The 21138-nt window shown below is 42.5% G+C and overlaps 2 protein-coding genes across 5 annotated transcripts in view; one reads left to right on the top strand and one right to left on the bottom strand.

Moving 5' to 3' along the window:
* The window catches only part of LOC108045736 (tubby-related protein 4), a 30268-nt gene that overhangs the window by 8285 nt on the left and 845 nt on the right, over window positions 1–21138 (top strand). Inside the window, exons 2-10 of one of the 4 annotated variants that reach the window (XM_044459136.1) lie at window positions 796–991; window positions 16260–16424; window positions 16487–16946; window positions 17016–17533; window positions 17749–17977; window positions 18035–18306; window positions 18372–20300; window positions 20371–20706; window positions 20910–21095. In XM_044459136.1, the coding sequence (XP_044315071.1) occupies window positions 896–991; window positions 16260–16424; window positions 16487–16946; window positions 17016–17533; window positions 17749–17977; window positions 18035–18306; window positions 18372–20300; window positions 20371–20706; window positions 20910–21095 (4191 nt within the window). In that variant the 5' untranslated portion in view covers window positions 796–895. Of the gene's footprint in view, window positions 1–795; window positions 992–16259; window positions 16425–16486; window positions 16947–17015; window positions 17534–17748; window positions 17978–18034; window positions 18307–18368; window positions 20301–20370; window positions 20707–20903; window positions 21096–21138 lie in introns of all 4 variants that reach the window. The other 3 variants (XM_044459135.1, XM_044459133.1, XM_044459134.1) reach the window with 3 other exon arrangements.
* Window positions 9655–12697, bottom strand: LOC108045737. The gene is made up of 4 exons (XM_017125136.2): window positions 12355–12697; window positions 10664–11084; window positions 10483–10610; window positions 9655–10258 (listed from the first exon to the last, which is right to left on the bottom strand). Exons 1-4 carry the CDS (start codon window positions 12586–12588, stop codon window positions 9779–9781), a joined length of 1263 nt encoding a protein of 420 aa, XP_016980625.1. The 5' UTR covers window positions 12589–12697; the 3' UTR covers window positions 9655–9778.

Raw genomic sequence — 21138 nt, 5'->3', positions numbered from 1 at the left:
TTATTGAAGCATCTGAGTCGGATGAAAAAAAGGCAACTATAATATGGATCGATTTCGCCATTCCTTTAATGTTTTGAGTTTCGAAACCAATTTAAGTAAAGTTAAATATTTTTAAATTGTTATATTAAGCTTATTATGTTCTTCAACTTTCTTTGAAAAAGCAAAAGCAACAAGATTAACCAATGCAAACTTTAGCCACCGCGGCATTCGACTTCCGCAAAAAATTTTTAAAAGTCTGGGAGCAAGTAGATGTTGATATATGTATCCATTTGGCAAAAAGGATTTTTATGAGCGCTGTGCGTGTATGTGTGTGTGTGTGTGTGTGAGTGGGTTAAACTGGCGAATGGCGGTTCAGAGGCAGATAGGACACACATCCACTTACTCACTAATACCAATTAGTGTGCCCTGAAAAGCATGCTTCAAATTATGTCGTGCACGTGGGTGTGTGTTCCTTGTGAGTTTGTGTAGTACAATTTGTCAACCCTTGAAGGAGCACGATGAAGTCGATTCCGCTTTAGGGGGAATACAGCGAACATATGCTGGAACATCGTTCCACCCACCGATAAATCCCCGTACAAAGCACAACCAATGACCCGCAAGGCAGAGTGGGAGTGTGTGTGTTTTAGCCTGATAAGGTACCAGCAGCAGTAACCAGAATAATAATAACAACATTGGCAACACGAGTACCAACAACCACATCTACTCCATTTGGCTTTCATCGTAAATTAGTTATTGGCATGTTATACTAAACGATAATGAAACTCATTCCCACCCCCTTTTTTCTCTCCATTTTAGCAACATGTGTGTGGCTTAAATCGACGTTGAGCAGCTATAGCTACAGTAAAAACCACAACTTGAGGAAATAGTTGGTTGGCCTTCGCTTTTGGGCCATAAAATGCATTTACACTTCGAGCGAAACATCAACACAAAATGCGACTGCACGATACTCTCATTGTCCTGGATGGGAAAGGTGCCAGATGATATACCCGAGGTAAGTACTCATTAACGATTGTCCAGTCTAGAAGCCATTATATTGGGACTGAAAAAGGGTGCACTCAAAAAATTCTTAATTAAAATTCAGCGATTTTATTCTTTTGGACTATATTAATTAGCCATTACACGTGCAAACAGTAATCCAAGAAAGCAAGGAATTTAAATTTTCTGTTAAAAAATGCATAAATATAACGAAGCGAATTCTGTGACAATCAAACCTAGAGATTTTATTTCCCTTAAATTATTTTAAGCCTAAATCGAAGATTCTGTATTAAGAATGTTTAGCGTGAAGTCTATGAATCAGTAGAACCTAATACTTTAAATGAAATAAAAGACAATACCCTCTATTGCCATTAATTTTTGTAAGTGCTTCGACAGGCTTTTCCTTTCTCATTTGTGGAAAGGCTGTCGGTGCAATATTAATACAATAAATACTGGACAAGGTCCATTAAACTGTGGGACACTTTAAACTGTCAGGCGAAACTATTAAGGCCGACCGTTAGCCATTAGCCGGAATGGATATTGTAAGGGGTGGGCAGCTATTAAATTGGAATGTGGATATTTCATGGCATCTCTGCATAATCTATATAATCTTCATACGGTTCGGGCTATTTTCACACCGGAAGTGCTTGGGCCCGATTTACGTGGCTTAGGCTCCCAACAGCAGATACTTATACACTTCTGAAGGACGTGGCAGGTGACGATGGTTTGGATTCCTTAATGGCCACGTTGCACACATTTCGGGGTGAAAAAGTGATTTTACACGCCACGTGTAAGTCAAAGCTAAAACGGAACACGACGTCCGTTTGAGTGGCCCTAACTTTTCCAATCATAATGAACTTTCAATGCTTGCACAATAAATGCCATATAATCCTTTTTATATTGAATATAAAAATCCAATCACGTCTGTCTCGACTCCTTTGCCCCTTACTCCTCCTTTCGAACCCCACCCTTTGTGTTTTGTAGCGCAAAATTAAAGTTAAGTGAATGCGGCCCACGCAGCCTCAAGTGGATCCTCCGCCTGTCTGCGGTCCTTTTCGGTTCAGGATATGCTGGATGAGTTGGTTGAGTGGGATATGTTGACTGGGTGGAATGTGGTGCTTATGCTGGTTATCTCGACCTCTCCTTTGTGGCGCTATGCACACCACTCGAGCAATAAACTCGTTTGCGATTTATTTAACAGTTTTCAATTTTGTTTTCAACACAAACGAGTGCACTTAAAAAAAAAATATTTTGGCTGAGTTTTTTTTATAGTTCTTAGAATGAGAATTTTTACTCATCAAATTAAAATTAAACCAACAAGAATGGAAGACTCACTAAATTTAGCTTAGAAGAAAGTTAATCTATTTTCGAACTCAATCATATTTCATAGGTTTTCAACATTTTTTTAAGAAATAAATGAGAATGGTAATGCTTATAAACTTCAAATAATATTTTTTCCAGTGTATTGTCCAGAACGTGTTTCTGTGGCAACGGACACGTGTCGAGGTTTGTGAGGAACGCGTGTCTATCCATCCCCGCGGACCCCATCACCCAGTAACCAACCCATTTCCGTTTCCATTTCCATTTCGATTGCGTTTCCAGTTCTGTTGCAAATGCGTTAAGCCACAAGCTTAATTTTTTGTTACGCCGTTGAGCAGTTTACGAGCGATAAGCAGGAAGCTTCCCCCAAGCCAGAGCAAATTCGAACCCATTGGGGAGTTATCCTCATTTCCATTTCCTCCTCGCATAAATCATCTCGGCGAGAAAATGCGTATTAAAACAAGCATGAAAATATTCTGAAGTGATTTTTTAAGTACCACCCCCCTCCCACACCAAAAGTAGTCAAATTTTTCTTGGGATCATAATATTTTAACAACTGCAATGCCATTAATAGAATATTGATGACGGAGTGCGTCATCGTCAGCGTAGCGCGTTGATTTATTGGGTTTCTGTTTGTGCACACTTTAGAGGAAAGGCAAAAGGCTATCCAAACAAAGAGTGGACTGCATGGAATTAAAGGGCTCCTTTGGCTTCTTTATTCCTCTAAGGGTTGAACAACTGTCGTGGGATTTTCGCATAAATTGACGTAGCAAATTGACATGCCAGAGCACAAAGACACAAACTGAAATCATAAAATGTAATTTAATAGCCAGCTCTCTGGCATATGACACACATGTCGCTTTTTTGAAGGGAAATCCCTGGGTTCAACATCATAATTTCCTCTCTGGTGGGTTGGGCCCTATGCAAAATCCATAACAAATGAAATTTAATGATAACTAAATGATGAAACGATAAGAAGAAGTGGAAACTTTCTGGGACTTTTAGGGAAAACACTATTCTTACCGACTACAAAAGTTTTTTTGGAGTGCGATGTCAAAGAGAGATGTTATCGAAATTATAAAAAGAAAATTCAGTACTGGAATTGAATTTGTTCGACTTACCAAAGCAATATTTTAAGCTGAAAAAGGTTATGCATCTTTAATGGACTTGTGACTACTTATTTATTTGAGTTCTTTTCATATGTTTAAAAAAAAATGCTGGGGAGCACTGGCACCCTCACTTACATATATTTGCCAAAAGGCTTTTAAATTGCCAGCGGCAAATGGGAATATATTTTGCATATTTATGACTCCTGGTATGCCGCATTTTTATGAACTTGCCTCGTCCAGCAAAACTTTTAATAATGCAAAAAGAACACTCAGTCTGAAGTTCAAGACGCTTACTGATGCTGAAGATAAAGCTGAAGCTGATGGCTTTTAGCTGGAATGGTTCACTTAGCGTAATTAACTTGGCAACTGTTGATGAAGTCGACGAACGTTGGAATTAGTGGCAGTAGCAGCAGCAGCAGAAGCATCATTAGCCGTTGTGGGAGGGGTTAACATCATTAATATTTGCCAGTGCCACTGACACAGGAGAATCCAGGATCCCCCTCCCCTTCTTCCTTTTCGTGTGTTGCTGCTGAGTTTTAATTAAGCGCAGTAAAAAATAATTGAGTTCTTTTCAATCTCAGTGCGGGGGCGACAGTTGAGTGTCCCTGTGACTGTTGAAAGCTGGTGGTCAGTGACCACAAAACCACTTGAATAGCCCTCGGACAGCCACTGGCTAATTATGTGCAGCAGACCATTATGCTCTCAGTCGCGCATTTTGTGCTGGCTATGCGTGCTCTAAGTTAATTTCTGTCGGATCTGGATAATAGCCAGCTTTACCCACCTCTACGCTATTTTTTGTTCGCCTGGGAAAGGGTTTATAAAGTTCAGTGATGGAAAAGGTACTTTAACCTATGCAAGGTGCAGGGTTTTTATCTTCGGTTACCATTAAAAAAAAATTATTTATATAATAATAAAATTAGATTCGTTTTTAATAAAAATAATTCTACCTTTGATCAATGCCTGGGTGTCCTGCATAAAAATACAATTCTTTTTTTAACTCCATTATAAAAAGATTTTTTTCGACAAAAGTAGAGTAAAATGCGTTCAACAAACTATATTTTTCCCACAACAGTCTAAAGCACTGGAATTAGCATTTTGCTCTTTAAAGCCTAACTTTTTTCCACCCTAAAAGTATGCAACGAAATGTTGGAAACTCATTTACACACACCTAGATTTTCATCAGAGGACGGCGTGCTCACGCGTAATAAATGTATTACGTGCCTGCTTGTGGTAGTGCCACCCCATCCACACCCACACCCCACCCACACCCATCTAAGCTTATTTAAACAGGAACAGAAACCCCCGAAAGCATCTCGATCCCATGGAAAATATCCGCAGGCCTCTGTTTGTTACGCTTGTTGAACAGGTGCCGATTACAAGTGCCAATTTCGTAGCTGCGAGTTAATTGAAAACTTTTTAATTGTTTAGGCAGCGGCAACATCTCGAAACAGACTTGGCTTAGTTCTCGTGCCGGCCCTGATTTACGACCAGGCCTCTGTTGCTGACAGTTTCAATTAGAAAGCGCCGTGGCCAAGGACATCGTGGCTCGGGGATTCCCGATTGGCGCCGCTTTTCCTTTGTGCCATGCGATTCCGAACCATCGACCCGGCCACATTCACATCCTTTGCTGAAGGCGCGTCTGCACTTTCGATTGTTTGTTCTTGGCTCTGAAAACTGTAATTTAATGTGCCCACAACCGCTGCCACACATGTCTTGAGCGATAGCTCTTGGGTACACACAGAAAAAAAAATATTTTTACATGTTTTTATAAATTTATTTCATTGAAAAACAGCCATCTTTTTTTAAGAACCTTAAAAAACAATTCGTATCTGAGTACAAAAACATTGAATTATGTTATATGTTATTACGGTTAATGTAATCTTCATGCTAAGCTAAAAGTAGGTTTTAAAATATGATTTTTCACTATGAAAACTATTTTTACCATAATCATTATTATTTAAATTATATTTTTCTTAGCTTTGAACCACTCTATAAACAGTTATCCTATCAGTTCGTTTTAATTTAGAAAAGTAATGTCTTATATTTATTATTTATCGGAAAGTTTCTTGTTACGAATCCTTTACTGGTAGCGATTTATATATTTCCGAATCTTATCTCATAACTCTGGTCTTAAGGTATGCATATAGATACTACGTATTAGTAATTTTTTCCAATTATTAATTTTTTCAAGGGGTTTCAGCAAAGAACCAATTTCTGCCCTCCAACTGTTTTTCCCAGAGTGTGTGGCTGCTCAATCATCCCCACTTGGCTCTTCACACTTGGGTGACGTTGTGGCTTTCAGTTGTGTCATTGATTGGTTTGTCCAGCATTTCGTTGTTTGTTTGTTTGCACTGCCTTCGATCGAGTCCTTCGTCAGGAAATGCGGTTTTTGTGTTTTGTGTTTTGCGCCTCTGCCACTTGCCAACAATGGTTGGACACAAAGTCAAACCCACAGTAACACCCACACTCTGACGGCCACTCAATGGCCAACCATCTCTGTCCAATTGTTGCATACGAATTCAATCAATCAATTATGCAACCGCCTGGTCATTGTTATTGCATAATCCTAGTGTTCTGGCCAGTGGCGCTGGCCAGGAATGCAGCTAGCAAAGTTGATTGTGGTCCCCGGGGCTCTGATTTTTGATTGGAAGGTTTCTCGACTTTGTAGAGATTTTTGGTTTTCATTTCGCTTGTGGGGAATCTTTTCAAAACGAAAACAAAATTGGATAGAAATGTTCATAAAATGTATATTCATATTAAGCTATTAATATCATCATTTTTGATGCTTTGAATTTCTAAGATTACTACTACATTTATCTGATATTTTGTTCAGCTCTTCTAAAACCAATACTATTTGTTTATGGTAAAACCTGACCTTGAATATTTTTCTTCTCGCAATAGTATCCTTATACATTTTAAATGGATATTTTTTAAAAGTGTACAATTTGCCTTTATTTTGCTGGGAGCATGTAACATGAGAATGCATTCTCGATATGAACATGTCAGTGACGCTCATGCTCCATTTGTCAACTTACACAGGCAGCATTTGGCCTGTACTCACAGAAAAATCTCATTTGGCTTTGTTTCGCCTGAATTTCGCTTATATTCCATCTGTTTTTCATATTCCACCACCCCATCAACATCCCCCATTTTCCCTGTGAAATGTAACAAAAGATGAGTTGCACTTGAGCATGCTAAAATGCGTTATTAAGTGCATAAATATGCAATCCTCAACCTTTTGCACTCGGCACCACCCTCGTGGCACCACTTTGCAACCCACCCACCTGTCTAACAATGGTGGCTTCAGGTGGGTCCCCAAGTGGTCGGGGGGATGCCGGTTATAGGGGCATGTGAGAAGAGCTTTTGAAATTTAATAAAATGCAAATTCAAATGCAGAAACCAGTGAGCCAGACATGTGCCACATGCCACGCCCCATGTCCCCATTGTGAGGCCGTATCCCAATGTGATTCAACCCCCCCTCCAGCGGCTCTTCCACACGCTAATGAGTTGAGTTTTGTCTCCAACACACAAAAACAGAGAGAATGTATTATGTGCATTTGGAGCCGAAAGGATGCAGTGGAGCGACTGCCCCCACCAAATTGTGGTAATGGCGAGTAAAGGGACATACAGTGCACTCCAAAACAATATGTCAGTGTGGGGGTGAAGTTAAAGCTATAAAAACCTTTTATATAATTAGAAAAAATGTATTCCTTCAAAGAAATTTAAATTAACATTTTTAGCTAACAAAAAAGCGTTTGTTTGAAGTTTTTCTAAGGACTTAAACACAATTTAAATTTTGCTTGCTTTCAAAAATATCATTAGACATCCATAACAGTGGTTGATTATTTTATTTATTATCAATTCACAAAATGTTCATTTAAAATTTAAAATTCATTTTAACATAAATCACCTTAATTGTACACATAAAACTTGATTAAAAAGCAGTTAACCCGATGTTTTATCACATTTACTCAAATATCCTTGCATTATTTATTTGTGAGTACCCAGCTCTGAAACGTGCTATATTTTTAATTATTTTAAATGCGTCCACATATGCAAGTAGACTTGGGCATCTCCGGCGGCAGTGGCAAAAAAATAACATACAAGAAAAAAATCGATACCGCTTTTTGGGCTGTGGCATTAAAAAAGGATCAAAAGGTAAAGCACGTGCGCACGGCCATGAGGCGAATACAGCTATATCGCCATAGTACGACTATATCCTGTGTATACACTTGTAAGCCAAAGGAACCAAAACCATTTGCCGCACACCCATAAAAGTTGCCAGTTGCCAGTCCCGTTCCCATTGCCATTGGCATTGTCTGGTCGTCCTGGTCGGTGGATTTCCTTGGCTTTGACTGGCAGTGCGGGGTGGTGTGATGAGACCTTAAGCAACCTTCCTCGGAAACCCTCCATTATCCTCATGCCATCTGCCCCAACCCCCATAACCAACCACCCAAGCCTTTCACACCTACATGTGCTTGGCACAAGTGGCAAAATGTTGTTACGTGAGCATTAAACCATATTTTAAGTTATTAAGTTATTGACAAAAGCTCACGTCACCCCTTATGGCGTCGGGTTGGTTTGCTCTGGGATGTGGCATTGGGATTGCGATTGGATTGGGTTGGGCGCGCTTGGCTTGCCTTGAATTGAGTTGAGTCCATGTGGCCTGGTGCTCGGCGATCCGAGGGGCAGAGTGGCTTGAAGGCGGACGACACTTGTGCGCTGCTTATCCATATTGTTTACAATGCCACGCCTAGTTGCACAAGCACACTTACAAGCACTGTGCAGAAAATCCTAAGATAATAAAGATTAACCAAAAACTGCTTGATCGTTACATATATAATTACAAAGGATACTAAAAGCTATTATTTCGAATTGTAACTTTTAACTAGTAAGATGCTTTAAAATGTTCTTTTTTTCTAAAGAAGTGTAGATCTATATGTCCCACAAAAACAAAAAACAAAAAACAAAATTCATTCTAACATCTAAGGCATAACTCTCCATCAAATTTTAAAATAAAATCAAATAGATTGTCATTTAAAATACATTATTATCTGTGTATTATTTTAATATATAGATTAAGGATGACAAAGTTCTTATCTATTTGATTTTCTCAGTGTATAAAATATGTATAAGCTTGTACACTCGTATAATGCCAACATTATATGTCTGAGCATAAAAACTTTTGTAAGCGTTTGCACGCATAAAAAGAAATTTTCAATTCCGCACAAGCTGGCTCCACGCGCCGGCTTTTCCTTAAACTGTTAAAGTTTCCGCCTGTGGGAACCGCGGCAAGTGTTGCAAATATTGTTTAATTTCGGTTGTAAATTAAACATAAATATTGTTGGGTAAGCTGTGCCCCGGGGTGCAACGTTGCGGTAAATATCCAATCTGCGAAGCTCTCCAACTTCGGTGCAGTCATTCACTCACATGTCCTTTGTGCTGGACAGTCCTTCCTTTCCCACTGTCCCCCTGTGGAAGCCATTATCCTGCTACGGTTTCATCTTGGTCTCTCTGTGTGGCTGTGACATTTTTACTGCTCCTCCTGCAGACTCCCAGGTAGCATTACGTATTTTGTACTTTGTATGTGTTTCTTGTCATCTGCAAACGACATGGAACAAAGAACGAAATAGCATTGCAGCCGCAGGACTGCCACATGTATTTTCTGCTAGCCGGAAATTGAAATAAAAGTTATTAGATTTCTTTGACAACCGCTGGGCGAACAAGTCTTATGATTGTGGGTGCCTCTAGGAAGCTTTTCAAAACGCTCAAAGGATTATTTGGTATATGGCACTCTTGATTTTTCGCCTCTCGAACTCTCAAAGTTATATTTGCCTTTTTCCATTTTTGCTATTTTCTTTCGGTTGCGTTGAAACAAAACACAAGGCCCATAAATTGCCAAGGCAAAGGACACATTTGGGTCTGTCTTAATGTCCAAGCAAATAAACACATTGGCCAACGGGGTGTGGGTGGTTGTTGGGTTTGGAAAACTGCCGCTGTCGTCAGTATGATTTCCACTTTTTCCGTTTTTCCGCCTTTGCCTTTGTCAGCCGGGCCAAATCAACCACCACCAACGCAGATAATTTGCCAAGGGAGTTGGTTTATGGGCTAAGGGGTGGCGCATGTGAGAGTGTTTGTGGGTGCGGTTGATTGAGGGGTTATGGTTGGGGGTTGGGGTTGGGGGTCAGGGGCCAAGCCAACGCCATGACCTACTTTTGGCCGCAACTTTTTCAATTTGCGGAAGAGTGTGTGTGTGTGTGCCTTGGCTTAGGCCAAAAGTTTATTTCGTAAAATACAATACACAGAATGTTGGACTAAAGACTACTCATAAAGCTTTCCATGGATTAACTAATGTCTCCCCTTGACAGACTATTCTAGTTGTGTAGGATCAGTAGGAGCAGGCCCAGCAAAGCCCCCAATCCTCGGTCCATCTGCCGCAGGGCCGAACTCTTCTCATCCTCGATCCGCTCGAACATCATTTCCTCCGGCCGGATGCTCCGCTGCTCCTCGTGCTCGCCGCTACTGTTGAAGTCTTCTGGGGGCGGGGTCGTCCTCTGACCGGTCATCAGGAGCAGCTGCATCTTCTGCAGCGGCGTCAGGTACGGAGTGCGGGTGTCCAGGGCCGGAGTGCGGGCTTCCAGGTCCTGACTCCGTTGCCAATGGGGCGGCGGCAGGAAGGGCACATAACTGGGGGGCGTCACGCGTCCCCAAAAACCGTAGATGTACATCTGGACAAAAAGGCTTTTGGAGTTAAAATCCGTAATAGACGCTTTAAGAGTACCGCTCGAATAGTGACTGTACTCCGCCACAGGGGCTATATATTTCCCTTCAGAGGCGTTGTTGTTGGCATAGTGCTGGCGGGATAAAATTGTAGTAATCAATAAGTATTTAGCCAAATTACAATATGTAACTTTAAACTATAAAATCAACAAAAAGTGTTCATCTCTGTACAATGCTTGCTAAATTGAATTTGTGTTAATTGTTATCTTTAAAGACTTTTTTTTAATTTTATCCAATAACTATAAACAAGAAAAAAAATGAATTTGATTGGAAGATGTTGGCTAAAAAAAATACTTACATCCAAAATGTCAAACTTTACGTATGTTATAGAGTTGTTGTCGATGTAGTAGAATACCACCGTGTTGTTGGTAGGGGTTTCCGAGTCATCGGGCGATGACTGATAGCATTCATATAGAAGTTGATCTCCTAAAAACTGGCATATTAGTTTGAATCAAATCAAATAATAATTCTGTACTCACCCTCCTGCCTGTTTCCAATTTCAATAACCTTATCCGGCTTTTCAAAATGATCTGAGGCTGAAGGACCCTCCGTAAACATTTCGTCATCATCGTCGGACAGAGCCTCAATTTCCTCGTCCACCTCCAGGGCATCTCGCCGGTTGTTGTCAAATACCGTGTCGTATTGATACGGTTCCGAAATGTATTCCTCGTAGGGCACCATCTGACCCTCGTATTGCTGATCTCTATTGAGGACCACAGAGGGATCAAAGTTCAAAGTATCATTAAGGCCATACACCATGATGGTCACATCGAATTCGACGGTTGGTAAAACGCTGGCTTTTTCTTGGGCGTCGTCATCACTTTGATTGCCACCCGCCAATTGGACCAAGCCCTCGACCAGGCGATTCACATAGCTGAATTTCACCTCCGCCAAAATATTCTGAAATGCAAAGGAAAACCAAATAAGATGAATCCCCTCCAATTTGGACTGACTCAATCAGGCGTGACCATCACGAGAACATCAATCAGCGATGGCCACATTCCCCGAGATGTTTACTCGGGCTGACAATCAGCTAATGAATAAATACAAATGTACTTCGCCAAAGTTTTATTTTTTCTGGGGAAAATCCCGCGTCATTTTTGCCTTCAAAAATGCTAAAATTGAAATTGCATTTAGCAAGATTTTTCCTCGTGATATTTGTTTTCGGTTAATTTTCCTCCACTTCCTTCGCCCATTAAGCTTGTCGGCTTTGCCAAATTGCCACATTTCTCGAACGCTATTTTATTTTTATTGGCTTCAAAAAATTCGATTTTCTTATACAATATTTGCATTCATTTTACTTTCAATTATCGACCCAGATGTCGATATATAGTTTAATAATAAACACTCAACATTTTACGTGCCTCACTTGTGCAAGTCCATAACCCAATCACATTTTAGGGCAAAAAAAATAAACAAAAAATATGAAAATATGTAGGCGACTAGATTTAGTAAACATGGGCCTGACTGCCTCAAACGCACTGGATATAAAAATACATCTTTGGGCCAATCTTTTTGTCGGCTGCAGAGATGAAAAAAAATGTCAGTTTCTGTTTCTATTTTCGGTACTGGCATGTGCAAAATAAAACACAACGAGGGGTCAGCGACAAATGCCCAGCCACATAATATCCGTACATATCGCTCACTTGTTCATAACCCAAAATACACAATTTCGGACTTAATGAACCAAAAATATTTGTTTTCTATTAGTTGTATTTTGTTGATTCATCTCTGTATATATGAACATACCAATATTTGAAAATTGTATGCTATAGGAGATTGATAAAAAGACTTCTTTTTTTTCGATATAGGCCCTTCATCAATTTATTTATTCATTTCCAAGAATTATAAAATTATTAATTTTCAAACAAAAAGGCAATTTTTAGTTTTCTTATTAAGATTTATAAATTTCTAAATCCGATACAAAATGTTTTATATTCATGATATTTGTGAAGCATTTTTCAAAATGAATAAAATGTTTTTGTTTTTGTATTTATACAGACACATGATTAGACACATGAATATAATATTGTTTGGCTTAAATTTGCCTTAAATGTTTTTTAAAATTAATTCTTTTAGGTTTAAACTTGAGTTTTTGGCAGAATAAAAATAAATTGGTTGACAGAAAAAAAATACATTTGTTAAGAACAATATTCTAGCCCGCACTCACTTCCTCCGATAGAAATTCAATACAGGTGATCGGCTCCTGGATCTCATAGGTGAATGTCACACTGGGCAGTTCATCGCCACCGGATGGACGAGAGTGGAGCACATCCTTGACCAAGAGTCTCTCTCCTTCGGACCTTTCACCCACTCCAAAGAAGCGTTTTGCCTCAAAACAGACTCCACTTCTTGCCAAAACTAGGCAGGCAGTTAGGCCCAACCAAAACAATTTTGCACACATTTCACCGCTTGTTTTTGATTCTGTTTCGAAATTGCACTTAGTAAATGTGGAACATTTTCAGAAATATCCGCATGGAATCGAAATATCGCAAAACGTGCCGCGCAAGAGAACTTTGGCAACTGAGACCAAGTGCTGATGGATCGTCGCCTTTTCGTAATTTCAATTTCGTTCGCCGAGAGAAATGTTTGAGGAACGAGTAGCTGATAATTAAAATGCTCTCGAAACTCTTTGCCAATCGAGCAGTTCTCTTATTTCCAAGCTGCTTCTATTTGTTTCTGCACTTGACCCTAATGGATTCGATAGCTTTCCAGGCGATACTCTTTGAACTCTTTGTCAACGACACCGAAAATAAGACCATTAGCCTTTGGGATGGCGTTTAAAATTGGCTGCAAAACGGCGCAAAAATAGCCCAAAGAAGTGTATATATAGATTGAGTATATGGGTACTGTTTTGCATAAGAGTTCTTTGACTTTTTAAGGGAGATCCAACAATTCATTCAAAGCATTTTGGAACTTGCAAGTAGCGTAAAATACTTTCGTGTTGTATTTATTTATTGGCATTGGCTTGTTTATCAAAAGAAGTTTAAACAACGTTCCTTTGGCTTATCAATTCATTACATTTTTTTTGGAATTTTTGGAAAACGTGTTGAACTTTCTTTCTGCTTATTACTTACTCAATCAAAGCATTAATGCTTATTGGATAAGGGTTTGGTTGAAGAGCATTAAAAAGCGTTAAAATGGCTGCTTGAGGAAACATTCGCTTAATAACAAAAGTTCTTCCATATTTTGCTTTACCAGATCAAACTAATTTAAACTTCAACATTAAGTTGCTTTGATTTTATTTAAACGTTTTATAAAAAGTTTAGTAAAACGACTCTTATTAAAAATATTAGTTAGAGTGCTATTTAACATCATTATAAAGCATTTTTATATTCTTTTGGCCACTTGTGAAGCGTTAAGCCCAATAATTCATTTATTAAATGTTTATTAGCATTAGTTGTCCGCTTAGCCGCAGTTTTGGCCATTAGCGATGTGTTCATGAGGATAATGAAGCGGATGCGAATGCGACGCGGGCTGCCATTGACATGCATAATGAATTGCAATTATGGTTAATGTACACAAGTGGGGGAAAATGTAGAGGGTCAGTCAGTCAGGTGCTTGCTTTAAAAATGGCGTTTTTTTAATTAAATGCGTATGTTGCTGTGTGTTTGCGAAATGGAGCAGCACGAAAACGCAATTCAGTTTCGTGTGCCAAATGGCTGCAACATAATTTATGGAGGAGATGTTGCTGCGGCCACAACTGCAGCATAATCGCAGCCAGGCATCTGGTTTTGGGACATGTTCTCTGGGCGAGAAAACACCATAAAGTTTTGCGCAACGAATTTAAATAGTGCTCGGAAAACTGGGAGATTGTCAGGTAATTTTCTAAGCGAATGCAGCAGGCAGGATGTCAACGTCGCCAAACAGTTAACAAGTTACAAGTAGCCACTTGAACATTTTGAGGTAGGAGCAAAAGACATGACCAAAGTGCGAGGCTGTCAACGCCGTTGCCTTGATGTCGCAGCTTTGACATTGATGTTGCTAGTTGCTGGTTGTTGATGGCTGGCTGCTGATGTTGCTGCTGCTGATGGTGGTTGTGTACAAAATTAAATTACAGCGTTTAACGGAAAATTGCGATAGCCAAAGTGAAAACGGAAATTTAAACCATTTAGAATGCTTAAAACAAACTTTGCCTAATTCAATTGCTTTCGACTTTTGCACAACGTTTTCCAAACGAATTCCCTTTCGCCGTTCTACTGATGGCATTGTAGAAATTTATTGTTTCGTGATATACTTATTAAATTGAAGTGCTTTCAAACATGCACATCTGAATGCGAAATTCCCATTGCTGTCGAGTGGCTCGAGTGCATCTATTTTGGCCAAGAGCACGGGCCAGATCCGGTTCAAGTGGCCCAGTGAAAGGTTAATAACACTCCACAATGAAACGCCGAATGCCTGCTCATAATTGTTGCCAGTGAAGCGTTTTCTCGATTGTGCCATAATGAGGATGTGAGCCATTGGATGGCCTGAACGACGTTTGTGCCCTGGGTAGTGGTAGTGTGTGCGTCCAATTATATAATTGAATCAGCAAGGACATCAGCATATGCACACCAATCAATCAGGCCAATAAAGCAATTAACTTGACTGACGCCTGGCAAGGTCCACAACGGTCCTCTGTTCGAAACGGAAATTACGAATTTTGTTGTAATTTCTGTTTTTGCCTCTGCGGCGGCATTTTAATTTATGCCCCACGCAAATTGGATTTGGGTGCCAAAAATGCCCATTTGGCTTAGCGGGGATTAGCCAAAATGCTGAAAGCTCCCAAATTTTGGTTTTAAATTGAAATATTTTTCACTGCTCCTGCCGCTTATCGCCAAGTCAAAGCGCGCGCCGAAATGTAGGCTAAGCTTTTGTGAGCAGCCCCGCCCGGAAAAACAATCAATTGGGATTGGATGGGTGGTGTGGTAGTCGGCACCCTGCAATCAAATCAAATTGTAAAACAGAAGGGGAACTCAAGCGGCAGGAGGAGATGTTGCCTCCTGGAACTGCGGTTGAGTGCCGCTGCAGCATCTGCTGCTGCAGTTGATAAACTGGCAAAGAGTTTTCCAAAGAAAAGCCCACCGAGAGAAAGGCGCCGCAGCAGGCAAACAAGCCAGGTTAAAAGTTGCAGAATGAATGCTCGACTGACTGATGACGACTGAGGAAAGCTTTTGAAATGTTAATTGGATGGCATAATTGGTTTCAATTCTTCCTCAAATGGGAGTGAGAATGCAGCGCTAGTTTTCATTTACCTTTACGTAAGCGAGAATTTGTTTGAATTACGTGTTGATTGTTTGTTTTGATTGAAGAAGTTGTTAAATTTGCTTTAAAAATGTTGAAGTTTCTTTTAACCTATCTAAAGTTTAACATCTGAAAAGTAGGTCACATATCTTAAAATAGGAAATAAAATCTGTTTAATTAAGATCGTTAATCAGCTCACTAATTTTTGGTGTAATCTTCGAATTTATTGTTTATTTTAAAATGCAAGAAAATAATAATGATTTACTTCGTTGAATATTCAGATTTTTGGTTACAAATATTAGTTAACTGACAATAGAATTTTAAATTGATTTTCGGTATATTATAAATAGTATTCTATTGAATATATTTAAAATAGGATACGATACCACTAAAGGGTTTCTGCCTTTAATTAGCAAATAGCGCAAGAATATCATGTTGAATAAAGCTCCTAATAAAGCTGAAATGAGAAAGATGATATAAATCCAGTTAAATATCTTATGAAGGCCTATCTCAATGGTAGGCATACCCCATCTGCTTGCTAGTTGCTAGGAACCCAAACGAATTGAGTGAAAATGCTTTGCCCCGGGCTGTGAAAGAGCAGCTGGCAGGTTGAGCGGCTCAAAGAATAAGAGATGCAGTCACCAAGTGGGGCATATTTACCAAGCCAACCGGCCGGCTGTCGATGTCGATGGTGGAAATGTGTGAATAGGCCAGGGCCGGGCCTTTAGCCTGCGGTAATCCATTTTACAAGCCAGCAACGGGCACTTGACTCGCAATTGGCCACTGCTTAGGCGACCTGCCAACCAGCTGTGGACATCCATTTCAACTGACTTTCTTTTTTGCCTTTTTCAGGACGAAGGCTGGAAGTTGAACCGCACCAACTATTACCAGGAGGGATGGCTGGCCACGGGCAATGTGCGCGGCATTGTGGGCGTGACATTTACCACCTCACATTGCCGCAAGAACATGGACTATCCGCTGAGGACTAACTACAACCTGCGCGGACATAGATCAGATGTAAGTTGCACAGATATATTACCTTAAATGAAAGTAAATATCTAAAAATATTTTTTTGGCAGGTCATTCTGGTCAAATGGAACGAACCCTACCAGAAGCTTGCCTCCTGCGACAGCTCGGGCATCATCTTTGTTTGGATCAAGTACGAGGGCCGCTGGTCCATCGAGCTGATCAACGATAGGAATACGCCTGTAACCCACTTCTCCTGGTCGCACGATGGTCGCATGGCCTTGATCTGCTACCAGGATGGTTTCGTTCTGGTGGGCTCCGTGGCTGGGCAGCGGTATTGGTCCTCTATGCTCAACCTCGAGTCGACCATCACCTGCGGCATTTGGACGCCCGACGACCAGCAGGTGTACTTCGGCACCACCCAGGGTCAGGTGATTGTGATGGATGTTCACGGAGCGATGGTGTCGCAGGTGCAGCTCTCCAACGATGTCCCTATCACCTCGATGGCGTGGTCCTGCGAGAAATTCAAGATGGAGGAGGGCGAGGAAGCGGAGCCCGGTGTAACCAATGCGGGTGAGTGATCCAAATGGAAAGGGACACTAAACTAGTTTCGACTAACCAAATAACTCCTTATTCCTTCAGCCAAACGCTCCTTTGTCCTGGCAGTTAGCTTCCAGAATGGATACATCTACTTGCTAAAGTCGTTCGACGACGTCTCACCCGCACATATCAACACATGCCTTAATGGCGCCCTCGGCATGGTCATGGAGTGGAGCAACTCCCGCGAGCTGCTGGCCGTGGCTGGAACCCTGCGCACCGGGTTGGATGGAATAAAGCCAGAGGACATGGGAACGCCTAGTAGCTACACGAATCTGGTCAAGTTCTACACGGAGACGGGCACGTGCCTGTATCAGGCACATATTCCCTGCACCAGTGCCACCGTTTCGGCCATCACCTGGGGTCACAACGACAAGCGGCTGTTCATCGCCACGGGGACGCAGGTTCACATCGCCTGGGTCTCCAGACGGGTGGCCTCCTTGCAGCTCCTGTGCCGGCTGGAGATCCAGGCGAGCGTCGGATCCGAGTCACTGCTGCCCCTGCTGCCGTTGCCTTCTAGGATTAAGTCCCTCATTGGCAATCTGTTTGCTCAAACGATAAGAGTAAGTCAGAAAACCATGTTTACGACTTTATTCTGTGTTCTATAATTAGACATATATTTGGTAGCAAATATTATTTTAAAACGTTTATATAAAATAATTTTTGTTAAATTATCAACCATAGAAACCAATCAGTAAATATAATCATCTTAAGATAATGATGTGCTCTTGATAAATAAAGGTTTCCGACTAAATACAAGAATTATTATGTTTTGCAGTGCTGTGTACCTGACCTAAAGTCGCTCCGTGATTTTGTTTCGCGACCACCGCTTTGCTCCACCCGGCTGCACTGCACCATGATCCGGCACGACGACGACTCCAACCTGAGCTCCGGCACTTGCTACACCCTCTATCTGGAGTACCTGGGCGGCCTGGTGCCGCTGCTCAAGGGCAAACGCACCTCTAAAATTCGTCCCGAGTTCGTTATTTTCGATCCCCAGGTTAATGGTGAGTATCATAAACAAGTTAATGGGCGATTCGATTAAATAGTTTAACATCTTTTAGATGCCCCCTTGTACTTTCAATACTCCGCCGAGGCCAAGAGCTCCTCGGGCTCCAGCCAGTCCACCACAACGGGCAACAGTGGACGCACTGACTCCTCGGACAGTGAGTTCGAGGAGAGATCTCGCTTTGGCTCTCCGAGGACTCCGCGCAAGAAGCGAGTGCGTCCAAAGAGGCGCCACCAGGCTGGTGATCGCTTGAGTGGTTCCGGAGGTGGAGGAACCAACGATCCCGATAGCCTGGATGAACTGGCATATGTGGACACACTGCCCGAGGTAGGTGTCATTCTCTCCCGAAGAAGATCCACGCCATCACTGATTCTTTTCGTTTTCTCAAGCAGGAAGTCAAGCTGGTGGAGGTGACATCCAACATTTGGGGAACCAAGTTCAAGATCCATGGACTTGCCAAAACCGTCCCAGCCAATTTAGGCCAAGTAACTTATAAGACGTCCCTACTGCATTTGCAGCCGCGTCAAATGACGCTGGTCATCACCGAGCTGCGCGACGATTTTCCACCTGGTCCCGATCCCAGTTTTAATCCGAACATATTCTCCGAGGACGAGGACGATCATCACCAGCACCAGGTCAATCATCACGATGCAGTGCCGCAGGTGAATGTGATCACCGCTCAGGATGGGGTTTCCCTGAAGCCTCCGATAATACCGCAGCGTCGCCTCACCGATGGAGCGTCTGCCCCTTTGATAGCGCCCATGTCACCACGTCCAAATCGAATCCTGGCGCGGCACAAGAACTCTTTGACTGTGAATGGAGGAGAACGCGGATCTGGTTCTTCGGCGGGCTTAAGTCCACTGGCTCGAGCGGAGAGCTACGATGATGATTCATCCAATGAATCCCAGGAGGCTGGAGCTGCAGCCTGCCAGTCCACTACTGTCCTTCTGCACCAGGCTCCTTCGAATGGTTCAGGAGTGGGACCCAGCAGCAGTAAAACTATTACTCGCCCCAAGACCATCAGTAGCTTCAAGAACAGCTACAGTCGCTCCAGCTCAAATTCCAGTTGCCAGTCCCGTCACGCCATCTCGCCGCTGTATTGTGATGGAGCAGTGCCCACGCTGCAGAGTCCCAAGAATGCAGTGGCTCCCTCGGACATCATCTTCGAGCGTCCAGCAGTGCCTGCTGCCGGCCAGACCACCCTGATGTCGTATTCGAGCAATGCAGACTATGCCAACAATGTGGTCCAGGTGAAGAATGCCCTCATGTCGGAGCCAGTGCGCTCAGCCAACAGCCATGTGAACCCTGTGCCGCTGAATCTTAACCTAAATCTGGAGCGAATGGATGCGCGGGTCAAGTGCATGGCACCCACCACCTCCTCCACCGCCAAGCGCCGTGAAATGCTGTATATCGATGAGGAGACGCAATCGCCAACGCCCACGCCGAGCAGCAGCAACATGAAGCGCACCCCAACGGTTGTTTCGATAGCTCCTGCATTACCCGACTCTATCACACGCAGTTGTAGTGTGGGCTATCTGGATTCGGTGGCCATCACGCCATCCGATGAGGCACTATCCGCACTGCGCAAAGATGCCCCGAACAAGCGACTAATTCTCGTGGATAAGCGAAAGAACCGCAGAAAACGGCAGCAGCAGGAGGATGCCCGGCGGCACAAGTTGCAACAGACTGGAAAATCCAAGAGCTTAGATTCCTGCGACCTGCTTTCCTTGCAGACAAAACTGTCTAGCAAGGAGCACGAGCAGGTGGTGCGCAAGCTGCAGGAGATCTCCGACAGCAGCGCCTGCAGCAGTGCGGCCAACACACTGTGCTTCAAGTGCCGCAACAACATGAATCCCAGCAGTGCCTGCAAGCGGTGCCAGCCCTCGGCGGGGTCCGTCCTGGATGAGATTACGTCCGTTGTTGTGGCGACAGCAGTGGAGCCTGCTAAGGAACCTCCTGTGGTCAGCGTACAGGCCAAGCCGGTACCCAAGAAACGCTTTGATGTCATTACCAGCTTCACTGACTCCCCACTCTTTACGAGGAAACACCGATTTGGAATCGGACGCAGCAAGGAAACGGCAGGCACCGAGAACTCCACACCATTGTTGGGGAGAAAACAGGACAATGGATTCAGCTTTGTCAAGCAGCTTTCCGAGGTTCGCTGGAGGCGCAAGGAACAACCGTCTCAGTCGCAGGTTAATGGTTCTAGTAATGCCAGCACTTTAGAGCGACAACAGCAGCCGGAGATCACGGGAGCAGCTTGTGGAACTGTGGAAGCCACGCCAGTGGAGGCCAAGGCTTCGGTTTCTTTGCATACTCAGGTGGGAGGAGTAATAATTGCATATTTATAAATAGAAATGAATCATTACAATTATATCTTTAATCCTCCAGGCCCTTACCACCTTAGAGAACATAATTAGCCGACTTCGTGATCTCGACGAGGGTCGTCTGACACCCCCATCTACACCACAGCGACTGCCACGTAGTTCTCCAGCGTCACCGGCTGCCAGCAAAAAGAACAAGCGTCAGCAGAGCAACTCGCCCATTCGTCACATATTAAATTCACCTCTTTTAAACCGGCGTCAGCGCAAGAAGCAGAGTATTATCGAGAGCTCCGATGATGAAGGCAACCAGACTAATGGTTCTGGCGAGGAGAGCAACAACGCGGGCAATAGCAAACAGTATCGCGACCTGGAGACATTCCAAAAGGCCCAACTGCGTCAGAAGGTGAGTCTGAGTTTTAGGGTTTTTATTAAAACTAAAACTTTATCTAAAGCCGGCAATAAGGGGAAAATTTGAAAAAAAAAATACAAATTTCTAATGTGCAAAATCAATTCTGACTCGACAGATTTTGAAACAATAAAAAAAAAGGTTTTAGTTTTTTTAATGTTTTATTATTTTTATGGAAAAATCTTTATCCACAGCTTAAGCGTGGCAAAATCGAACCGAACGGAAGTGCAAGCTGTGCCAATCCGGCGCCTGTGCGTCGTGAGTTTGTGATGCACAACAAGGCGCCTATGTGGAATGAGATGAGCCAGGTGTATCAGCTGGACTTTGGGGGACGTGTTACTCAAGAGTCGGCCAAGAATTTCCAAATTGAGTTTCGTGGCAAGCAGGTGAGTGCAGCATAAAAATGAATCTTAAAGTGCAGACAAATAA

The sequence above is a fragment of the Drosophila rhopaloa genome, unplaced genomic scaffold (genome assembly GCF_018152115.1).
Source record: "Drosophila rhopaloa isolate 14029-0021.01 unplaced genomic scaffold, ASM1815211v1 contig_178, whole genome shotgun sequence".
Taxonomy (NCBI): Eukaryota; Metazoa; Arthropoda; class Insecta; order Diptera; family Drosophilidae; genus Drosophila; species Drosophila rhopaloa.
This window is presented reverse-complemented; position numbering and strand designations above follow the sequence as displayed.